At 35.4% G+C, this 24246-nt stretch overlaps 1 protein-coding gene across 1 annotated transcript; it reads left to right on the top strand.

Annotated features, from left to right (window-relative positions):
- Positions 1–5193: 5193 nt before the first annotated feature.
- Positions 5194–23822, top strand: LOC142340770 (uncharacterized). Its single transcript, XM_075391475.1, has 4 exons — positions 5194–5635; positions 12947–13179; positions 14790–14947; positions 23383–23822. Exons 1-4 carry the CDS (start codon positions 5335–5337, stop codon positions 23729–23731), a joined length of 1041 nt encoding a protein of 346 aa, XP_075247590.1. The 5' UTR covers positions 5194–5334; the 3' UTR covers positions 23732–23822.
- The last annotated feature ends 424 nt before the right edge of the window (positions 23823–24246 follow it).

Here is a 24246-nt window from a genome sequence, read left to right on the forward strand (position 1 = left end):
ACTAGGAAAAATATAATGTTAGTAAAAAAAATCCCACAGAATCTGATTCATCTTAAATCAAACATTTCATTGCGCTGTCTGACGCATGAAGAGGCCTATTCCACAATAAACCACAAAATTTTCGCCTTAAAAAATCGCTTGGAATCTAGATGCCTACAATCTGCAAAAATAGAAGACAACCTTAGTGTCCATCTTGGCAAAAGCGGTTCCGCCACTGCGGAAATGAGACTTGTTCAAGTTGGAGATTAGATAACAATTCACACTATATCGTGGAATTTAGATATATAATTTTTGTAATGATTGTACCAGCAGCTTTACTTAGAGAAACTATCTTTAATCAGCCGTTAATGTATCTAAAATCCAAAATTTTGCCAAATTTAATGCGCTTTTTGGCTCATAACTGTGGTTTAAGGTTTTTTAAATGAGCATGTAAAGTTAATACAAAGCTTGATAATATACTATTTAGAGCCTAGACAATAATGCCACAAGGTTTTTTATTTCTTTTCAAATAGTGGGTCGGAAAAATACAGTAATACAGTAAGTTTCAAAAAAAAACACAAATCTCCCTCTATGTGATGTCCAAAAAGCCAAGCATGCCGCCGAAAATAAAGATATGCTTGAAATCAATGTCAATAGATTTATGTTGTTTCTTTATCAAAATTGGAGGTGTTCAATATTGAGAAGTCCTCAATTTTAAAATTGATGCCCTAAAGATTTTTTTTGCAGCAGATAAAAATTTTTCTGTTTTAATGTTCTGAGGTTCACTCGGCTATTTCATCCATCAATCTAGCATATAGGTAAGAACTGGTTTACAAATGAACTTAAAACTAAACTTTTCACATTTTTTTTGAAAGATGTCTAGTGACAGATAAACACTAAGTTAAATTAGAAGTCTTTTTGGGTACAAATCACACATGAGATGGTTATATTGTTTTCTGCTTATTTCAGCTGTAAGGTGATTTAAAATTGAGTTTAAGAAACAAAAATTTAACAATTGAGTAGATTTCTTGCGTTTAATGACAGTTGTTTTTGTTTACGGACACGTATTAAGATAAAAAACACTTTGGTAATAAAAAATCATATACGAACTGATTACTGTTTTTTTTTGTTATTTTAAATTAATGGGTGTTAATCGTGTCTATTGACAGGTGTCTATTGACGCCTTTTCTCTCAATTAAATTAATTTTTCGCTAGGTTTTTAAAATTATTCTTAATTGAAAAGAATATGTCATTTGAAAAACACAAGCAAGAAAAAACAGCACAAAATAGCAAGAAATAAAGTTAAAATATGTTTGGTTTCTCACCGAAAAACTCTTTTGTTCATATTTAGCAATTTTTGACACGTTGACACTCTTAGAAATACTTTATAGAACGAAATGCTACAGCGTCTAAGTTAATAGAACTAATAATATAGACAATTTAGAAAATTTTCGAAACTATTGGGTTCTTGGGAATCTAAGATAAATTCAGCATAGTGTTCCCTTAAAGTGGCCAAAATAAGAAATTGAGTGCGTGTTTTTCCAGGTGCTGTGCTGTTTTATACTTCCCAACCTGTATTTCAAAACACGTAAAAACATTTTGGTAAATTTGTCCGAGCCCTATATGGTATAATCATAATCTTTAAACCATTTTGGCATGCTCAAAAATGCGCATTGAATTATGCACAATGGCGGATAATAGATACAAAAAAATGGATTGTGGATGCATTCAGTGCAGAGTAGAGCACACTAGTAGCGGGTTATATGTGCTAAGCGAAAATTTCTAAACGAAAGATGATTGTATAGTACATATAACCCACTACTACTCGAATATGTGCGATCGTTTTTCATTTAGAAAGTTGTCGCATAGCACATATAAAAACCACTACCTACACTCAGTGCAAAATTAAGATACCTTAATCGTGCTCGAAAGTTTCATATAGGTCGCGAAAAGTGAATAAAAACATCGGTGTCAATTACTCTATTGTTGAGAAGACCAATACTCCCTCAAGAAAAAAAACACTGCAGGACAAGACTTCAGATATAATTCAAAGAATTGAACAAATTGATCACGACACTATCAGTTAATTACAAAAAAAAACAACACAGAAAAGTGAAAAATAATATATCAACCGTCCACGAAAACAAACAGAAAACTAGAAAAATCTAATTTGTTCTATTTCTTTTTAGGAGAAACGATTTACAGCAACCTCGACTTCAAAAACCTCTTAACCGATTGTGAGTTGAGACTGTAAAAATCAACTTCGTTGAAGACCACGGAGAAAGAAAAAGTTGAATACAAACAACACTTAGCAGAAACCCGTTTTCGAAGATGTCATCAAAAATAATTGGCAACAATGCGATAAAACAGACCTTCTGAAATAAAATCCTCGCCATCTATCACACTGTCTACTTTTATATGGCATATATCGAATTCTTTCAGTTCAATTAGTGACCACGAAATTTCAGTTCAATTAGAAGTTCAATTAGTGACCACGAAACGAAAGTAACAACGAATTCAGGTATAAACCCTAACCTTTGAAATGAAATCTTTAAGTAATCTCAAACATGACCAATGAAAAAGCCAAAGAGATCTCTTGTTTGTGAGACTTAACGACAAACAAACATTAAAAAAAACCAAAAAACGCAAATTAAGAAATAAATCAATAGCATTTTTGAAAACAAAACGTGTCAATCGTGAAAAAGTTTAGATATGAATGAAAAACTTACAACAGGTGCAAATAAGACTCATAGAGCGCCAATGAAAAATAGAGGCCAAAAACAGAGTTTGAAAACAGGCAGAATCAAACAATCACTTGCAAAAGCAACTAAACATTATTTGGACACAATCACAAATTTGAAACATTTATGCAGAAAATGAAGGATAAAAAGTAAAAATCAAAACTCCGCACATAGAAATTAGCTTACAAAAACCAAAAAGTCTTTTGGAATTCCGACTTCTCACATCTCTTTTAAGAAGTTTTAAAAAAATTACGCCATAAAACTATTCTCTTTATGCTCTTTTTCCTGGTCCAGTGTATTCCCTACAATTTGAATTGTCATAGAAAAAAAGTGAACAGATTTTTAACAAAAGACAGCAATCCAATACAACTCAAATCTTTGAAAAGTAATAAAAATTGACTTGAAAAACACAATCTAAAATTTTGCTATTTTTTGATGTTAATGATCAGATTTGAATAATTATAGAAGGTTCCATTATGTCAAAATTTAAAAAATTGTTAACTAGTTTTGTTTGTTAAATTGAATAGGGAATAAGAAAAAGTCCAGTTTCGATGCAATTCAAGATCAAAAGTTCTGTAGAAATTGACAGAAACTCTGAAACCGCAAAACAGGGTATGTTGAGAGCTCGTGCGTATAAAATATGGAATTCCATGTAGTCAAAAACTTCCATTTTGCGGGTCGGTATTTGAGGAATGGCTTTGAATTTTTTTCGATTTGAATTGCAGAATTTGAGTACCGGGTGTCAAAGTGAATGTTCTAATTAACTTTAAAAAATCTCATTTATAACTAAAGCCAAATAATTAAACGATGAAAGAAAGCAGCTGACCAGTAAACATCTATCAAAAAGGTTTTGCACAACTCAAATCAGGGAACATTTAAGTCATATGTATCTGAAAAATTTCAAAATTAACAAATCTCGATTCAAAAAAATGTTTAGAGTTGAATACCTTACGACACTGTTTAATTCACCATTCTTCATAGCGCAGAACTGGCGAGAAAAGAGTGTGCAGTTTAAAAGGCAACAGACTGTTGGTATCGCTTATTAGAAGTTACATTACATGGCTCCCAGGCCGAGTTGTCGAGTAACAACTTATACAGGGAGAAAACAAACGTGTGATAATCTTTTTAATCAACTCTTCTTTCGAAGACAATAGTTGAATAACTTACATAGATTAGTTGATTGGGCTATATTTATCCCAGTGCGTGCAATCACCGAAATCTTAAAACAATTCCGGATTTTTCCAGACACAGTCCCGGGAAAAAAGTCGAGAATATCCGGGGATCTTACCAGGAAGCTTATCGGGGATTGTATAATAGGGTAGGATATGATCCCGAATATCCTGGCAGCAAACCCGGGAAATTTAAGATTCCAGGCAGAAAATGAATATGCCGGCCTGAATTTTGGGAAAACATGCAGGATTTTACAAAAAAAACAAAGGTGTCGAGATTCACGCCAGGATGTGCGGGAAATTCTGTCGGATTTTGCATAAAATTTTTCCTACCTAGTTTTGCAGGTAGAAAATGTAAAGATAAGTTCTCGATTGCGAATTTTGGGAGTTGCTCCCTGATGACATATGCAGATAGGCACTTAAGATTTGCAAAGGCTTTTTACAAAGGTCTTTTTGAATGAACTTCTCCATCTAAACAAAGAGTTATCCCTCAGTATCAACAAAGTTAACTGAAAAGATATAATGTTCCGTGTTTTCCTTTTACTGAGTTATAAAAAATTCCTGGGTTTTATGCTATGTACAACGACACAAGTCGAGGTTCCCGGGTTTTCGCTACTTTAACCAAAAAAATTCAAGGTTCCCAGGTTTATCGCTGCTTTTACCAAAAGAGGTAAAAACTCCCACGTTTTCCACTAAATTACCCAGCAACAAATCAATATTCTCATGTTTCCCTTGCCAAGATTACTAGGGCAAAGTTAAGATTCCAGGGTTTTGAGGCAGGGTTTCCGAGATTCGGTGGGCCGCCGCTCTTTTCTTACCTTATAGCAATAGTGGTGGTGAGATAACACTGGCAGGAAAAATTCCTAGGAAGAGTGTATGTATTTATCTGTATTCATCAAGCGGTATTAAATCACCAGTATGGTAAAACACTTAGGTATTAGTACACGGCATCTTTTCTGGGATCAGTTCTGCCCCCCCCCCCGCCTTAGTGGGCACACAAATCTTACGCCTCCAAGGTGACAAGCGTCTCTTGATATATAAACCAAAGAAACCATCCAAATAAAACCGTCAATTTCAAATGAACTTCAGCACTTTGCGTTTTCACTTCTGCGCTTTGGTTCTCTAAATACATTAGAACCAAAAATTAGTACCATCAGGCATCGTGACCAGCACTCGGGTGCAAGAACCCTCGTGTCAGGGCACTATGTCCCTTGGGCTACTAAGTTTTTGTTCTAATAAATAAAAAGTTCTCTGTGACGCCAAGCAGAGTCATGTAGCTTATACTTAAGAAAATGAATATCTTATCATCCCATAAAAGATTTTCCCAAATTTTACCTTTCCATATGACTGCCACAACTAAAAAGCGGGAACACAAAACGTTGTTTTGAAGCAAAAAAACTATACAGTAGCCTCAAGAAAATTGGAATGAAATAATATTCCTTGAAATGGAACAAAGTAACGGCAACTTATCAAGTGACAGTTCATGTGACCTAAGTTCTCTTTCAGATCTCAGTATAGACTCTGATGACGTTTTTACCTCCTCAACATCGGCGGTTGCCGCAGCTCAGCCAAGCAGCAGTAATAATGCGTTCTTTGGGGCGACGCAACCTCCGCATCCATCGCTTCCCCCACACTTGACTGGAACGTCCACTCAACTAAGACATCGCGCACCAATTTCAAGAAGACGCCGGAATACAATTTCGCAGGTGTCTCAGCCATCTCCACCACGTTCAAATTTCAGTCGAGGTTAAACTTTCAGTCTTTTCTGATAGTGCCCCCCGTAATTTATGCAACCTTCAGTTATAAAAGGGTGTGTGGGACCTTTTCCGTTATAGAACTTCAGCTTGTAAATCATTGAGAAATTAAAGCACGAGTTTCCGCGGTGAAGTGGGTTGTTGCACACTTTGGTCATGTTTTTTTAAAATAAAATTGGAATCTATTCTGTTCGAACCCCCCCCCCCCATCCAGCTTGGTCAGCATAAATCTTTTATGACCCCCAGGTGCACGTGCTATTTTCTTACATAGTAACGTGCCATTTAACAACATATAAATTGTAACTGGGGGTCATAAAAAACATTGGGGGGGGGGGGGGGGGGGCTTAGTCTCAATTTTTGTACTCCCATGTTTTGAAGTGATCGTTTTTGTCTGACCATTAAATTTTTCCGTCAAAAAATAAGATAAACAGGTAAAGCTCGGGGGCAGTAAGCAGGTTCTACACAGCAGGATTTGATATTTTTACCTCATTTGTACTTGTTGCAATTGATAGAGGCTGTTTCAGTGATGAAATGCTCTCTGGGCAAACTCCGGGGTATCACTAATTAATGGTGTATAGGGTTGTTCTCAGAGTTTGACCTCCCTCCCACTTATTCCACTTACCACACACAGAGGGACACCTCCCCCCATTAATTAACCCTCCCCCCCCTCCAATTTTCTCTTCCACCCTCCGCCCCTTACCAACACTGAACACCACCCCTCTCCTGCTCTCAAAATGCCTTGCTTACCCATCTTCCTAAATTAAGCTGAAGATAGCCTCCCTAAGCCGCAGATAGCTACTGACTAAGCCAACCGCTCGCCAGTCTTTTTTCAGGACAACTCTTACTTTGTTACTTGGTTGCGTTATGACCTTCAAACTGGGTGACCGCAACAGAAGACGTCAATTTTTTTTTCAAATTCAGCTCATATTCCTTAATTAAAGTTTTCTTCCATATAATTATCACCAATTTTGCACCCTTTCCACGACGCTTCCTCTTATTAAATATCTCTATTACATTTTTCAACACTTTTAAAACATAACAATTTTTTTTTCAGTTTTTTTTTCGGTGCAATTCTTCCACTTTCCTGGCATTAATATAAAAGTGCACATTTTAACACATTTTTCTGATTAATTACACACTTTAAACACTACTCTTGCTTCTGTTGCACGCTTTTATCATTATCATTTATCTTACGCATATCTTACAAGAGTGGGTTGTGAAACAGGACAAATCTCATGTTCCTTAGATATTGTCCACATTTTTCTGTCATTTCAAATTTTCACCTTTATTTTGTAAAGATTTCATGTTTTCCTCTGAATAAATTCCATACTTGCCATCCCCTGTCAAACAAATACTCTGTTGACATATTCTAGACATTCATGATAAGTGTAAACTATTGTCGGTTCTTTTAGTTGCTCTCAAGCGAAATTTGTAGCAGTTATATCACTCCAGCTTACTTTTTTTACGATTTGAAGAGAGTGGGGTGAAAATTATATCCTCACCAGAATGGGATGTGCAACAGAAGAGATCCCATACTCCTTAGATCGGATCTTGATTTTTCCGAAATATCTTTCAAAATTTCCTGGCTATTTGGGAAAGATATGTACACAAAGACTGGAGTACTGATTACGATGATTACATATTTTTAAAATTAAATTTGTTGATTGTGTGAGAATTTTGCTCACAGAACATCCTTCGTTTTTTGGAGAAAAAGAAAGTTAAGCAAAAAAGCGAGTGTTTTTGCTTCGTGAATTGCTGTCCCTATAACTTTGAATTATAATGAGAAAATGACGGTGTTTGAACAAATAATTTTGCACTCTCAATTGCGTTTTTATTTCATAAAACAGCGTTACAAAAATTTTGGTTTTCTATGTTGCAGTTTTTTTTTCACATGTGGCCCTTTGTTTTCTTTTTTTACAGGTCGAGTTTTGTTGTTGTTTTTATGGTTTTTAGTCAGTTCCGGGTCTACATTTTGCTGCTCAGTAAAAATATTTGAAATTAAGTTTTCAGGAATAGCTAGTCAGGCTGCGTTGCTTTGTTTCGTTGTCACAATTTTTGTTATGACGACATATCGTATGTTTGCTTTAAATTTGAAATCTGTTGATTGATTCGGGGAATTTTCAGTTTCCCGAAAATTCGAATTGATTCGAGTAATTTAGTTTAAAAATTAGTTGATTCGAGTAGTTAGTTCAATTTTTAATCGTACTGGAGTGAGGTAATTTGATCATTTGTGAAATTGAATTCTTGATTACACGCGATCCACCACATTCTCAAGAGCGACTTTTGTAATAATCAAAATAATTTTTTACTTTAACTGAAGGTGAAAACTATTATATGTTAATTTGTTGTTCTAACTAAAACGCTAAATGAGGGCAGCCTTTAGGTAAAACAAACAATTTATGCAATTTTTTCTCTAAATTAGACTGACAATTCAGCAATTGTGATAAAACCAGAAATATCTCTGCTGTGGTTTTTTCCATTCTCTTTTAAAGAAAAGAGCAGAAATTGAAAGAAAGGCAATGATTGTTGATAGAGGGCAGTTAAGTAAGTATTGCAATAATATAGTGCTGAATATGGTGGTCATCGGGCAAGCCGATGTAAAGGCAAGCCGCCAGGTACGGGAAAATAGAACAATCCAGAAAATCCAAATTTATAGCGGACCCTAGTCAAGACCGATGGTTATCTTGCAAGATCTTCAAAGAAAATGGCTATCTTGCAAGATCTTGCAAGAAGAACTGTTATCTTGCAAGATCTTGCAAGACGATGGCTATCTTGCAAGATCTTGCAAAAAGAATGGTTATCTTGCAAGATTCTTGCAAGTTCGTTCCGGTCGAGCTCTGCTGTCATTGGCTGTTTTAGAAGCATTATCTCTCATTTAGCGCAAACTATTACCAAAATGTAGTGGAATGAGTTTTCAGAGATCATTTGAAACAAAATTTATACCAGATATCTGTATTTTATTACAGCCATTGATATTAATACTGGTAACTCTCATTTATTTACATTAATTCGTATTTAAAATTTCTTGTTTTGCTTCTATGGAATACAATTTACTTTCTTTTTATAAATTGATTCAATTTTTAGTTTGAGCGGAAGAAAACAAAGTTGATGCTATTTTGGTTGTAATTATGTATCACAATGTAAAAAAAATGATGGGAAGCAATGTTCGCGTCTCATTTTGATCTTGTTCGATCGTGTTCCATTTATTTGCATATTTGCAAGATGAATGGTTATCTTGCAAGATTCTTGCAAGATCTTGCAAGATTTTGGAAGAAAATCTTGCAAGACGATGTATCGTCTTGCAAGATTTTGCCAGAATCTTGCAAGATCTTGCAAGATAAACATTCGTTGTCGACTGGAGGAATTATTGTTTGTACATGGAGGACTGTGGATACGCTTCTGCATGTCGGATTCTCGCTGCCATGCCCGTGTCGCAGTTGTTTGATGGTGTCCCTAACAGAATGAGAAGATGTGGCAATAGAAAGTTGTCACTGGGAAATCGCTGTTTCTCGATATCTAAAAAGACCCAATGGTTGTTCTGTGCGCTGGAATAAGTTAAAATTAGCATATACTATTACTTATTTTAGTTTTATCATTTAGCAGGATATTATTTCCGAACGATTACTTAACCATTTCAAAACATTCGGTTTGCTTGTATGTCATCTTTGTCTTGCTTCAATTTTTTTTGCGTTTACTGCTCAATGTTTGCAGGAATTAACTGCATTATATGTAGCAAAGAAGTTAAAGGTTTCAGATTTTTGGAGAAGTAATTATTTAAAGTAAGAGACACGCAGAATAGTTATCTATATTTTTATAAAAAGAAGAGCTGAAAAAAATAGGAAAGAAATTGTTTTTTTTTACAACTGGAAAGAAGGGAACACTGTCTAATAAACTTCTACTTAATTTTTATGCTGGTTGAGCTCTCGTTTGCTTCCATCAAAATGTTTTATGTTCAAGAGTAGCTAGGTAGGATAGGTTGCTTTTTTCGTAGTCACAATTTTTTGTTATGACCACATATGGTTCTTTTGATTGACTCAAGGAGTTTTGAAATTTGACACAATTGCGCGCGTGCCATCAGTTCAATTTTCTTTCGTACTGTTTTGTTGTCGTCTGATCATATGCATGATTAAATTTTGTTTTTATGCTATCCATCTCCCTATGAAAAGTTTTGTAACATTCAAAATCAGTTTTGACTTTAATTAAAGACGAAAAGTTTTACATGTCATTTTATGTTTCCAACTGAAAGTTTAATGAGGGCAGTTTATAAGTACAACACACAAATTATGCATTTTCTTTCTAAATCATAAGGAGAATTTATCAATAATAAGAAAAAAATATCTCTGCTGTGGTCGTAGTTCATTCTCCTTTGAAGCTGCAGTTCTACAAAAACTATTGCAGCTATTTTGCGGCAACTTTCCAGCTACAGTTTTTGAGCTTTGCAGAAATCAATGCAATTGAAAGAAATGCAATGATCGTTGATACAAGGCAGTTATGCAAGGATTGCAAAATACGATGCGGAAAGTGGTGACCATCTGGCAAGCTTTATAAAGGCAATCCGCCAGGCAAGGGAAAATAGAACAATCAAGAAAACCAAAGTTTTTAGAAATAGCGGCTTTATTGTTTGTACCTGGAGGACGGTTGATACTCTTCTACATGTCTGAGTCTTGCTGCTATGCCCCTCTTGCAGTTGTTTCATGGTATCCCTAAATGAATGAGAAGATTGGCCATCTAAAAGTGTCAGTGGGGATTGCTGTTTCTCGATATCTGAACGAGACCCAATGGTTTTTTAGTCCGCTTGCTATGCGCTATCTTAATGTTATCGGTTAGCAGGATATCAGTTACGAATGAGTACTTAACCATTACAAAACAATCAGTTTGCTTCTATGTCATCCTTGTTTTGCTTCATCTTTTTTCGCAATTACTTCTCAGTTTTGGTAAAAATTTTCTGCATTTTTTGTAGCAATTACGTTAAAAGTTTCAGATTTTTAGAAGTGTTTAAATAAAGTAAGATACATGCAGAAATTTTTTCTAGATCTCTGTAAGAAGAAGCTTGGAAGAAAAATAAGAAGTAATTGACATTTTGATATTAGAGATTCGGTAGAAAGAAAGGAACAGTCAAAATGATGAATAAACTTCAACATAAAAATTGCGCTAGTTGAGCTCTCATTTGTTTTCATCGGAAGGTTTTATTTGCAGAGGTAGCTAGTCAGGCTGTGTAGCTTTTTTTCGTGGTCACAATTTTTTTGTTATGAACATATATCGCATGTTCGCTTTAAATTTTAAGTCTGTAGATTGATTCAAGGAATTTTGAATTATGACTCAATTGCGCGCGTGCAGTCAGTTTAAGTTTTATTCGTACTGGTTTTTGGTTGTTTGATCATTTACGTGATTAGGTTTTTGATTTTACGCGATTCATATCCCTATATAAAGGGACTTTTGTAACATTCAAAATCAGTTTTTTACATTAACTGAAGACGAAAAGTGTGATATGCTAATTTGTTTTTCTAACTAAAGTTTCATGAGTGCAACCATTAGGTACAACACACACTTTATGCAGTTTTTTTAATGAAAACGACAATTCAGGAATTGTATAAATAGCAATATCTCTGCTGTGGTCTTTTTCATTTCTCTATTAAAGCTGCAGTTCTACAAAAACTATTGCAGCTATTTTGCGACAACTTGCCAGCTATAGGTTGCGAACCTTGCAGAAATTATGAAAGAAAAACAATGATCGTTGATACAGGGCAGTTAAATTAGGATTGCAATAATACGGTGCTGAATAAGGAGGCCATTAGGCAAGCCGATATAAAGGCAAGCCGCCAGGCAAAGGAAAATAGAACAATCATGAAAATCAAAATTAATAGCGGAATTATTGTTTGTACATGGAGGACTGTGGATACGCTTCTGCATGTCGGAGTCTCACTGCCATGCCCGTCTTGCAATTTTTTGAAGGTATCTCAAAGTGAATGAGAAGATTGGCCATAGAAAGCGGTCAGTGGGGATCGCTGTTTCTAGATATCTGAAAGAGACCCAATGGTTTTTTAGTGCGCTGGAGTGAATTATAATTTGCAAATGCTATGCGCTATCTTAATTTTATCGGTTAGCAGGATAATATTTAAGAATCATTACTTAACCATTACAAAACAATCGGTTTGCTTGTATGTCATTCTTGTTTTGCTCCAACTTTTTTTCTCGTTTACTGCTCATTGTTGGTAAAAATTTTCTGCAATTTTTTGTAGCAAATATGTTAAATGTTTCAGATTTTTAGAAGTGTTTAATTAAAGTAAGATAAATGCAGAAATGTTTTCTAGATCTTTGTAAGAAGGATAATGGAAGGAAGATAGGAAGTAATTGACATTTTGTTTTTACAGATTCGGTAGAAAGAAAGGAACAGTCAAAATGTTGAATAAACTTCTACTTAATTTCTACGCTGATTGTGCTCCCATTGGTTTTCATCGACGGTTTTTATTTTCATTAACACATAGATTAATCATAGAAATTTCATTTAAATATATACTTTCAATGGCTATTTGCAAAATCATAGAAACCGAGCTTCCATTCGTTGGATTGTAGCGTTTTCATAGAAGTTAAAATACAAATACCTATCGTTGGAACATGGTATTTTGATATATGCGTTTCTCTTATTGGCTGAAATAAGGCACGCATTATGATACTGTTATTTACACACAGCTCAGTTACAATATATTTGATAAATTTAGGCAAATAATTATTTAAGTACTTGTCGCGCTGTGGTGCAAAGGGTTGATGGTCTACAACCAGATTGAGCTATCGAATCCGAGGAGCAGAGCTTCAGAAATTTGTGCAAAATTTGAATACACGAGTACCAAATACTAGAGTGGGATAAGTAACGAGCAAGGAATATTTTTTGAGGCTGCAATTTGGGCGGGTTTACTATGATCCAACAATATTCAGAGGTATATCACACCAGTGGGTTTTTATGATCAGAGAAAAAGTTGTATTGAACAATTCGACAATCCATCTGTAGAGTTTCTATGAAAACATTAAGATCCAGCAAAAAAAATTAATTCCGGTTAATTATCAAGCACATTAAACAAACTTATGCGCTTACAACCGTTCACATCTTGACCCGTGTACCCGACACACAATGAAAAATTTGACCCACAATCTCACAATATCTAAATATTTCGGTATGCAGACGAACTATGGGAAAAAAATAAAAGCGGGTTGCAAACACTGCCCATCAGTGTATTTTATTTTACCCCAAATGATGCCATCGATAAATTTACACACTTTAATTTGTCTGTATTTTGTTCAATTTTAGATGTTCTGAGGTCCACCCCACGTGAGGATGAGAGCTGGGATGACATTTATGGTGATGCTGATCGTACTAGAGATGAAGAGGAGAGGGCTGAGAGAGCCCGACTGAGACGGATTAACGAGGGAACATCAATGACAGATGACTTTCATTTCCTCAGTAACACATGGCGCACCCTATACAAGAAAGAGTGTGATCAGTGGCCATTAAGGAGGCGTACACTGCACTATGCTATTCAGGTAAAAATAGAAAAATCTGCTTCTGTTCTGAAGATTTCTCTCAAAATTTTATGGGGGTTAGCTCTGAATTTGAGCTGAATTATTGCTGACATCAGCACATGGGTTAGTTCAATTAAACTACTATTTGCACGGGTTGCTTTATTACAGTGTTAGTATTAGTCGCATCGTCGATATTAAAACATAATTTAAATTCTAGTTTACAATTTCTGGTTAAAAACGTGAAAACGTGAAAAATTGAACTACAAAAAAGATCTAGTCCGCTTCGGCCCCCAGTTTAGTGGCAGATATCTTTTATCATCCCGTGCGATTGTGAGTTTTCCCTAGTCGAGACCGGATGGTTATCTTGTAGGAATCTCTCAGATTCTGACAGATAGATGGTTATCTTCCAAAATCTGGCAGAAAAATGATTATCTTGTAAGATTCTGCCAGAAAACGGTTTATCTGCCAGAAGAATGGCTATCTGGTAAGATTCTGGCATAAAAACGGTTATCTTGCAAGATTCTGCTAAAATAGAAAGAGTTCGTTCCGGTTGAGTCGTATTTTAATTAGTTAATAGTATATAATTTGCTCAAATAATTTTGTTATGAAATTATTTCCAGTACAGGTGTCCTGTCGATCTAACAAAAGAACACCACTTGTTTGAAAAAAATTTGAACATTGCATGATGAAAAGTTACTAGATATGATGGTTTGCTGAGTTAAGTTTCCAAAAATTTTATTTGTTTAGATTTCTCGTAGAGTGCATGATATACTTATTGTACCTCAAGGAAATACAAAACAAATACAACAACCTCATTTTCTTCTTTCTGATCAGTTTTTCAAAAATTTTAATTAAATATTGTGAGAATACATTACAAGCTCAATTAGCGTTATGTTGTTGCACAGTTCTTGTACATGTTATGTTCTTGTACACGTTATGTTGTTGTACATGAGAGCATTACCAGAGAAGAATCAGTTTAGAAAGTATTCCCAGAAAAGTTTTATATTACAGGAATCTTACAACAAATGTTTCTTTTTCTTAAGCTGACAATTAGTTATTTTGTAAGACCCAGGCACCAAAATGGTTATACTGTAGTAGTCTTGATAAAAAATTATAAGAAAAACGGCAGAAGAATCGTTCTCTTGCAGGAATCTGGCAGAAAAATGGTTATCTTGTAGGAATCGGTCAGAAGTTTCTTGCAGAATATTTATCGTCTGGGAAGAATCTGTCAGAATCTGGCAGATTCCTACAAGATAGCTGTCAATTCTCGACTAGGGTTCTTACATTGAAACTTGCTGTATAACAAAGCAATTTGTCACGGGAGCATAAAAACACTGGGGGCTAAAACAGAATAAACCCAATAGTTACTTAATTTAAGTGTCAGTAATTGTATCGTCCAAGAGACGATACAATTACTTTTGTTCGAAATAATTGAGATGGACCCCCTCTTGGCTACCCCCTACCTAATTTAACCACATTCCCATCACTCCACTCATCACTCCACGTCATACCTCCCTTAAACCCGCACAATTGACCCCTTGCACCAGCGCTCACCACCCTCTCCCTCCCTTTCACAAACTCCTCTCACCTCCCAATGTACGGGCCGATCTGTGACATGCTGATGATTTCAGTGTAAAATTCCAATGAGTGAAGTGAGTGACCACTGGCATGGTATGTGGCAGAGGATGTGGGATGAAAAGCAGGGACTGGTCAAATTGGCAGCCTCACTGCGGGATCTCAAAATGAACAGAAAAAAGCTCAAAAGAAAAGAAAAGAATAATCTACAAAGGCTCCACTCCAACTTAGTCATGGTCATTAATTGTCTCAAACGAAGTTTGTAGCAATTATATTAGTCCTGCGGTCTTTTTAAATGAGATGACCGATTTTTTATCTGACGCATTTGACTATTTGTCCTCAAAAACAAGATAGACCGATAAAGCCCGAAGCGTATTAAGTTCTCTATGCCTTACTAGTTAATAGCCGCGAAGTGATAGAGGCTATTATTGGGGACATCGTTTTTTACAATTCAAACAATTTGAATTGTATTGGTGCGCTGTCTGTTTAATTGCTCTTGAACGAATTTCATAACAATTATTGTAAACGTGTGTCTTTTTTATGCAAAATTTTTGCTTGACAACTCTGACTTTTCGAGTGACTTTTAGGGCCTTGACTTTTTGCGTTTCGCGTGATCTAAAATTCTCTCTCAATCACAATGTCAAGACGCTGAAATCAATTGGCGGCAATTTAATACTAAAACTCAAAAGAAAAGTGCGCCGAAACTGGAGTCATTTTTTACTTTAAATCTTAATAGTGGTATGTGTTAACCTCTAATGTGGAAATTTGGAGCCCACTATTGAACTTTTGAGACCCATTTAGGGTCCCGATTCCTCGCTCCTTCTCCCTCCCCCCGGCTGAAGCAGGCTGCGACTGATTAAAGCTCCCAGTAGTCATTCGAGAGCAATTCTTCCGACGTTTAGTCGGTTATGTTTTTAAAGATCTGTTCACGCTTTTTCGGATTTTTCAAGTCAGTGAGAAGTCAAACTCGAGTCGTGTTTTTGGTCAAAGTGAAATAGTAAAAGGAGCGAATAATCGAGTAGGTTTGCGGCGTGACTTTCTTCAAAACACATTTAAAGTTGAGTGAAAAATTGGTGTTCCAACATTTTGCTTTTTTTTGAGATGGGTGGGTCACTTTGACTTCTGTTTTCACAATTTCCTCTCATTCAGCGCTTTTAAGACGGCACATATGTGTTCTAAATGTGTTTTTTTAACTTTTGCTGGAACTCAATAAGGGGCAGCTGAAACTTTCTATGATTTTGCCACTATTTTTCGTCAGAAATTATTAGTGAATTTTAGACTTTGCCCACTTTTTTAAATTATCTGTTGTCTGATCCCTAAGTATCGTCAATCAAAGGTCTGATTGGCAGCTAATGAGGCATAAAAGAACATATTTTATGGCTCGAGAGAAAAACTAGTGGTTTTCATGACTTAAACACTACTTTTTCTTAAAAAAAACTGAGTGAATTTTTGAGTTATGCAGAAATTTATTGTACTTTTTGATGTGTTATCATTTAATTTTGTGGGAGACGGTTTTATGATGCTGATAAAAGGGGTTAACTTTATCGATTTTAATCAATTTTACTCAACGCTAGTGTTTTCTATGACTTTGGCACAAGTTCCTTAAAATAATAATAATTATTTTTTTTGTTTTTGCTAGTTTTTCTTTGCAACTTTGTCGTCTTATCTCTTGGTCTCTTTATTGTCAAGTTTCATTGGCTGCTAAAAAAAACTTCAATTAATGCAAGTCATATAAGTTCACAGTTTTCGTGAATTATACGCTTGTTCGTTTTAAAAAAATCTTAGTGATTTTCTTTGTGTTGCAAGCCTTTTTTGTACTCATCGCTGTCTTATCACTTAATCTCACTGATGACAGGTCTGAACAAGGTGTCAGTGATGACTCAAATAATTGATGTGATTGTGTCCTTCAGTAGCCGTTTTGTTTACTAATTGTTTTCTCAAAAAAATCAGCAAATTTTATTGCAATCTTTGGCTATTTTTGTCTTTTCTTTTAATATTATTTGTGAGAGTACTCATCGAAGTTTAATGACAGGTTGCTAATGAGAAATACAGTAATATAGTTGGCAGTTTGAGTTCATAGTAGTTGTTTTTTGATATTGATCCTGTCTTTTCAATAAAAATTGAGTTTTTGGTCTTGCTTGTTTTTGTTGTTCTTGTGTTGTTTTATTTCTTAGACTCGTTACTAACAGCTCTCATCCGCCTTTTGAAGCGGCAAAAATGATTGTCTTGTCATAATTTAATGCATTTTTAAATTGTTTTTCAGGACTTGTCCTGCTATGTTTTTTAAATTCGTCGCCTCCATCGATGATTCGTAGGACATGACTTCTTGGAGTTGACTTTTTCAGTGACTTCAGTGACTTATACTGCTTTGGTGTTAAAATTCGAAACCGATAAAACCCGGTCATTAAGTCGTTGGGATTTAAGTTATCAAAGTTCATTAGAGTGATTGCTAGCTTATATCGGTATCAACTTAGCTATCAGTTTATTAGTTTTCAGTTTAGAAGCTGAATTAAGTATAATTTCAGAATCTAAGAGAAACTGCACGCCAAATTAGAACACTTTTTAAACTGAAAAAAAACCAAAAAAAAATCAATTTGTCTCTTCTCTTTTTTCTTCTTCTGTTTCAATCCCGATGTGCATCAAGCGCATCAATGGCGGCTATTTTCTGGCAATCTGCCGTCTATGTATAATAAATTATAATTTTTGAAACAATCATATTTCAAAAAATTAAATCCTCGCTTTTCTGAAGAACACAGCAAAGTGCCATATGCAAACTAGGTTAATCCATAGTGAAATTTTGTGCAAGTATTTTTTCCATATATGACTACAAAGATAAGAAAGTTCTATTAAAGTTACTGAAGCCCAGCAAGTGCTTTGTGAACTATCATGTTCTCTCTGAACTGTTAATCATCTTTTCATGTTTCCCAAGAATTTTGTCAATTTCTTAGTAAGCTTGTTAAGATTCTACAAAACCAAAAGTCATATATGACAGTATATTTACCAAGACCCATACAGAGCTATTATTTTTATTACCATTCTCTTATTAATATACGCAGAGAACTGGTGGCTAATATTGGGGACATCGTGGGTTTATTACAATTCAAAAATTTGAATTGTATTGAGGCGCTGTCTTTTTTAAAGACCTGTTCAAACATTTTCAAGTTTTTTTGAAGTCAAATTGGAGTTGTGATTTTGGTCACGCCGAAACAGGAAGTGGAGAGAAAAAGCGAGTGGGTTTGCGGCGTGAATTTTTTTGCTCTAAATTTAAAGTGGAGTGATAAAACGGTATTTGAACAAAAAGTTGCTTTCTTTTTTGTTGTTTTTTGTTCACATGCGGCAATTTCACTTTGATATTTACTGTTTTTTTCAAATTATTGGATAGGCTTTTTTCTAAATGGTTTTCCAAAGCCATTCAAGCCAGTCTGTTCTAGGTCTAGTTTTCTGTTTAGTCAATGAAAATTCTTTGAATCGTACGTCAGGACCTGTCCTGCTAGGCTATTTTACTTCGTCTAACAGATTTTTGTTTCGTCTTACCCTGACTTCTTGGAATTGACTTTTTCAGTGACTTACATCACTAAGAAAAATGACTTCTGAACTCACTTACGGATTTTTAAAATTTATGAACATTTACTTGTTAAAGGTCAATAGTGTGCATCTAACTAGTGCCAGACATATATGCCCTAATTCTTGATTATTAGAGTCTTGAGTTTTTGATTTCGAATATTAAATTTAGGATCTTCTCCGTTTGTGCCCCCAGTACTTTATGCGCCTCCTGTTACAGAGTACGCGCCATTACATATTAAGTCATTATGTAAAAAAATTGCACGTGCATCCGAGGGTTGCAAATCATATGCGCCCACTAAGCTGAGGGGCACAAACGGAAAAATTCCTAATTCTGAAAAACCCTATTAGGGCTTTCTCCTTATAGAGCTTATGTGTCTCATAAAATTGACAGTCCAAAGCTAACCCAAAAAGTTTAGTGGTCTATTAAAGGACTGGTGGTCGATCTGTCTATCTAATCTCTTTAGTTGTTTCAATTCATGGAAGGCCCCAAGCGTCTATCGCGTCTATTTCCCGGCAATCTGCCGGCTATGTTTTCATTAGATGCTTCAATACATGGGAAGCCACAAGCGCCTATCGCGGCTATTTTCTGCCAATCTACTGGACCTGTTTGAAAAATTAGTTTCAATAAAGAGCGTCATATATTTTTTGTCGCTTTGATGGACCGTATGGGATGGGGTCCGTTCTATTGTAATTAATGTACGATTTATGGTGCCTTTTATGGTTTGGTCAACCCGAGTTTTCATATTAAAATGCTATATAAAAACACATATTGCAACTGGAGGCATAAAAACAAGCGGCGATAAAACAGAATAATTTCAAAAATTACATGACATTAAGTGCCAGTAATTGTCTGACATTTGTGCAATTGTATACCAGGACCGGTTGATCTGATTAAACATTTCAGTCTACCTTTATACATGGCTCATTTTCTGAACACGTACCAGTTTTCAATTTACAGTGTGCCTGTAGAAGAACTTATGTGTCATACATGCACCCAAAAAGTTTTCAAGGTTGGCTCTCTGTCTGATAAGCAGCACTAATCTTATGCGCTCAATCTAAACATGGATAATTGTCAGACTTCGCTTGGTCTGAGTAGCCCTAGTTGTCATTTTACACTCAGCATTAACAGACTAATTACCTCAAGACTTTATTCTACTATTTAAATAAAAAGCTTTGCAGTTAAAATTTGTGTGCGTGACGTCATTTCTGCTTTTATCACTCGAAAAAAATGACTTCTGAACAAGCTTATGGGACTTTAACTTTTCTGGACAATTGGTAGTTAGAGATCAATAGTGTGCATCTATCAAGTAGTGATAAACATATATGCACGTGTTCTTGAGTATTAATCTCAAGTTTTTTTTTCCGAATAACAATTTTGAAAAAGCTGTTTTAGGCTTGTTTCCTTACAGACCGTATGTGTCATAAAATTGACAGTCCTAATCTAACCCCAAAGAGTCTAGTGGTCTATTAAAGGACTGGTGGTCGATCTGTCTATGTTATTTCTTTAGTTGTTTCAGTTCATGGAAAGCCACAAGCGTCTATCGCGACTGTTTTCTGGCAATCTGCCGGCTATGTTCTCTAAGTATGCGAAACAGTTTAAAAGAAAATAATTATGATATGAAGAGCGGTTGTTAGAGTTTGGACACCCTGCTTTTTAACTCTCCCCACTTGAACCCCCCCCCCCCACACACACTCACACACACGCACACGTAAATCCCTCGACCCCCAAAACTTTACGCCCTTTACCTCAAGCCACCCGTATCCCCGCACGTTCGCCCCACCGGCGCTCATTTCCCTCCATACTCACCCACCTACTCCCTCCATTTAGTTAAGGCTAGCTGCCTAAGACGGATGTACTCGTCGGCCACTTGAGGGCAAGTCGTCCGGTTGTTTGTAATGGGTGTTGATATAAACTTACTCAAACTAAGGACATAAATTTAGTTTGCGGATGATTAAACCTGAATGGAGATAAACTCAGGGTCCCAAAGCTCACAACTCGCCTTGTTGAATATAAATGTTTTTCACCATGTTTTTTTCCAGAATGGAGTATGAAGTATGAGTGCTCCGAAGCCTTTTTATTTTTTCTCTAGGTTATTTTGGCTGCCGTTCCTCTCCTGCAGTTCTGCTGTTGGGCAAAGCAGTATCTATGGAACCAACAATACACATATTTGACATGATATCAAAGTATAATTTTCGCTGACGTTTTTGACACATGGTAGAATTTGGTGAAAAGTAATCTGTCAAATTGGCTAAGAGAAACAAAATGTCTATAAAACTAGTTGAGGAAAACGATTGCCCTAGTGAACAAATAGTTTGGAAGATTTAAAAAAACCAGCTTTTAACTTAATAAGAAGAAAATGAATAAAAATTCTCTGTAACACGAACACGATGTAAAATTGCACGCATAGTAATCACCAGCGCAAATTCAACTTGTTCAAAAAAAACTAGAACTAATAACTCGATGGCGTGAAAATGATTGCCTAGAAAGAAGTGAAGTGCATTTTGAAATTGATTTACTGTTTTCTTTATTAATAGCCGCGAAGTGATAGCGGCTATTATTGGGGACATCGTGTTTTTTAATTCGTCGTCTCCACTGATGATTGTTACGACCTGACTCCTTGGAATTGACTTTTTCAGTGATTTATACTGCTTTGCAGTTAAAAATTTTGTGCATGATGGAATTTTTGTTTTTAGTACAATTGCGTGACTTACCTCACTAAAAAAATTTCTGCACCCATATAATGAACTTTTAAAGTTTATATTTAAAAGTTTAACCTTTAAACTTTATGAACATTTACTAGTTAAAGATAAATAGTGCACATTTAAATGGTGCCAAAATTATATGCCCTAATTCTTTAATATTATTCTTGACTTTCTGATTTCGAATATCAAATTTGAAAAAGCTCTTTAAGGGCTTTTTCCTTAATTGTTATGTGTCAGAAGATTGACAGTAATAGTCTAACCCAGAAAGCACAGTGGTCTATCAAAAGACTGGTGGTCGATCTGTTCATCCTGTTTTTTAGTTGTTTCAATTCATTTAAGGCCACAAGCGTCTATCGCGGCTGTTTTCCGGTAACCTGCTGGCTATTTTTTTTATCTGATATTTTTTAGAAATGGTTTTTCCTTTAGATTATAGTCCATTCCAGGTCCAATTTTTTGTTTGGTAAAAAAGAATTCTTTTAATTGTACGTCAGGACTTGTCCTGCTATGTTCTTTTCAATTCGCTTTATCTTTTGATCATTTTTTTTTCGTTTTACATCAGTCCCGAATTTAACGTTTGAGATTTGACTTACTCCACTCACTGGTTCAAATGAATAGATTTTAAATTCTTTCATGCATAGAGTTACGCAATATAGTGAATATGGTCAAACTCAAAAGAGCAAGGTCAAAAGAGACGGGATAAACCGATAATACCCGTTCATTAAGTCGTCGAGAATTAAGTTATCAAAGGTCATTAGAGTGATTGCTAGCTGATATCGGTATCAACTTAACTTTCAGTTTATTAGCTTTCAGTTTCCAAGCTGAATTAAGTATAATTTCTGAATCTAACTGAAACTGCACGCCAAATTAGAATACTCTTTGAAACTGAAAAAAAACAATCAATTTGTCTCTTCTTTTTTTCTTTTTCTGTTTCAATCCCGATATGCATCAAGCGCATCAGCGGCGGCTATTTTCTGGCAATCTGCCGGCTATGTTTTATGAATTTTAATTTTTCAAACAATCATATTTCAAAAAAATAAATCCACGTTTCTCTAAAGAACACAGCAATCTGCCATATACAAACTAGATAAATCCATAGTGAATTTTTGTGCAAGTATATTTTCGATATATGACTACAAAGATAAGAAAACTCTATTATAGTTACTGAAGCCCAGTAAGTGCTTTGTGAACTAGCATGTTTTTTCTGAACTGTTAATCATGTTTTCATGTTTCCCAAGAATCTTTTCATGTTCTTAGTAAGCTTGTTAAGATTCTACAAAATCAAAAGTCATATATGACAGTATAATTACCAAGACCCATACAGAGCTATTATTTTTAGTACCATTCTTTTTTTAATAGCCACGGAGCGCTAGCGGCTATTATTGGGGACATCGTGGTTTTGTTACAATTCAAAGAATTTGAATTGTATTGGGGCGCTGTCTTTTTTAAAGATCTGCTCAGACATTTTCAAGTTTTCTGAAGTCAAATTGGAGTTGCGATTTTTTTGCCCGCCGAAACAGGAAGTGGAGCGAAAAACCGAGTGGTTTTGGGGCGTAAATTTTTTCCCTCTAACTTTAAAGTAGAGTGTAAAAACGGAGTTTGAACAAAAATTTGCTTTTTCGCTAGTGGGTTTTTGTTCAACCAAATTTCCATTTCTCGCTGGTGGTTTTTGTCCACATGCGGCATTTTGACATTGATTTTCTGTTCTTTTTAAAATTTTTTTGACCTGGTTTTTTTTACAAATGGTATTCCCAATTCACTCATAGTCCGTTCTAGGTCTAGTTATTTGGCTAGTCAATAAAAAAAAATTGAATTGTACGTCACGACTTGTTCTGCTATGTTTTTTTAATTCGTCGTCTCAATCGATGATTCTTGCGACCATTGACTTTTTCACTTTCAATGACTTCTACTGCTTTGCAGTTGAAACTTGTTTGCGTGACGTCATTTGTTCAGCTTTCATGTCAATTGAGTGACCTTCCTCAATTAAAAATTGACATCCGAACTCATATAATGAACTTTTAAAATTTTTGTTTGAAAGTTTAACCTTTAAAATTGTATGAACCTTTACTTGTTAAAGATCAATAGTGCACATCTATATATGCCCTAATTCTTGATTATTAGATTCTCGAGTTTCTGATTTTGAATATTAATTTTGAAAAAGCTCTATGAGGGTTTTTTCCCTATAGAGCGTATGTGTCTCATAGAAATGGCAATCCGAATCTAACCCAAAAAGTCTAAGGGTCTATTAATGGACTGGTGGTCAATCTGTCTATCTTATTTCTTTAGTTGTGTCAATACTAAGGAAAGCCACAAACGGCTATATTACGGCAATCTGCCGTCTATGTTGTTATTCAACCCGGGTTAGAATGGAGCGTCCAATTTAAGGCTGTACAAAGAACAAGACATTCTACTCGCATCCCTTAGTCACGACCGTCTGAATGAAGCACAATTCGTAGCGAGAGAAAAACGACTCGCAAATATAACATCCGAGGTTAAAACTTGTGAACATCGCCTCTCGAATTTAGACAAAGCGACCCTAGAGAAAGCTATTGAGGATGTGGGATGTCGTGTCAAGCAGCTTGTAAGGGCATTAGAAAGAGGCGAGGGCTGGATGTACATGAATGAAGATCCAGTAGAGACTAAAGAGTTCGAGAAATTGATTTGCAGGTTCGCATATTCATTAAAGATGCCGACTGCTGAGGAGCCACCACTGTTGCCACCATACAGTGACTGACATTTGTTGGCATATAGAGTCTACTAGTTAGGAAACAAAGGTTACCAAAGTCGGACCATTGGAAACAACGTAACAAGGAGTAAATGAGTTATACGGGAGTTTTCTTCATTTAACGCACCGACAAATAATGATGACACGATATTTTTGACGGCCATGATTATTTCAATGAAGCATTGTTTACACGTTGGTTTCCGGACAAGCAGTTCTGCTGCGGCCCAAAATAATCGTCTGGATGAAGTTTAGGCCTGCACTTCAGTCTGGTTTTTAACAATTTTGTCTGTTTGCTGTTGTCCCAACACATATTCAGTTTCTGGCTCATAATTGGTTTGCAATTAGTTCACAATTTTTTACAAACATTTCCATAGTATTGGAAGATCAAAAAATAAAGCTGAAGTCTGAAAAAACCGTCAAGTTTTTTATAGCTGCGAAGCTGTAAGCTGAGCGAAGCTATATTGCGTTGCTCTTGGTTTTTACAATTCAAAGAATTTGAATTGTATTGGGGCGCTGTCTTTTTT

This window comes from Convolutriloba macropyga, chromosome 6, assembly GCF_964194025.1.
Source record: "Convolutriloba macropyga chromosome 6, txConMacr16.3, whole genome shotgun sequence".
Classification (NCBI taxonomy): Eukaryota; Metazoa; Xenacoelomorpha; order Acoela; family Convolutidae; genus Convolutriloba; species Convolutriloba macropyga.

Excerpts from the sequence above, each read along its gene's own strand:
- LOC142340770 (XM_075391475.1), top strand. The coding sequence starts at position 5,335 with ATGGAACAAAGTAACGGCAACTTATCAAGTGACAGTTCATGTGACCTA. Across the intron at positions 5,636-12,946 it reads ACGTTCAAATTTCAGTCGAG|ATGTTCTGAGGTCCACCCCA; the intron begins GTTAAACTTTCA and ends GTTCAATTTTAG. Across the intron at positions 13,180-14,789 it reads CACTGCACTATGCTATTCAG|TGTAAAATTCCAATGAGTGA; the intron begins GTAAAAATAGAA and ends TGATGATTTCAG.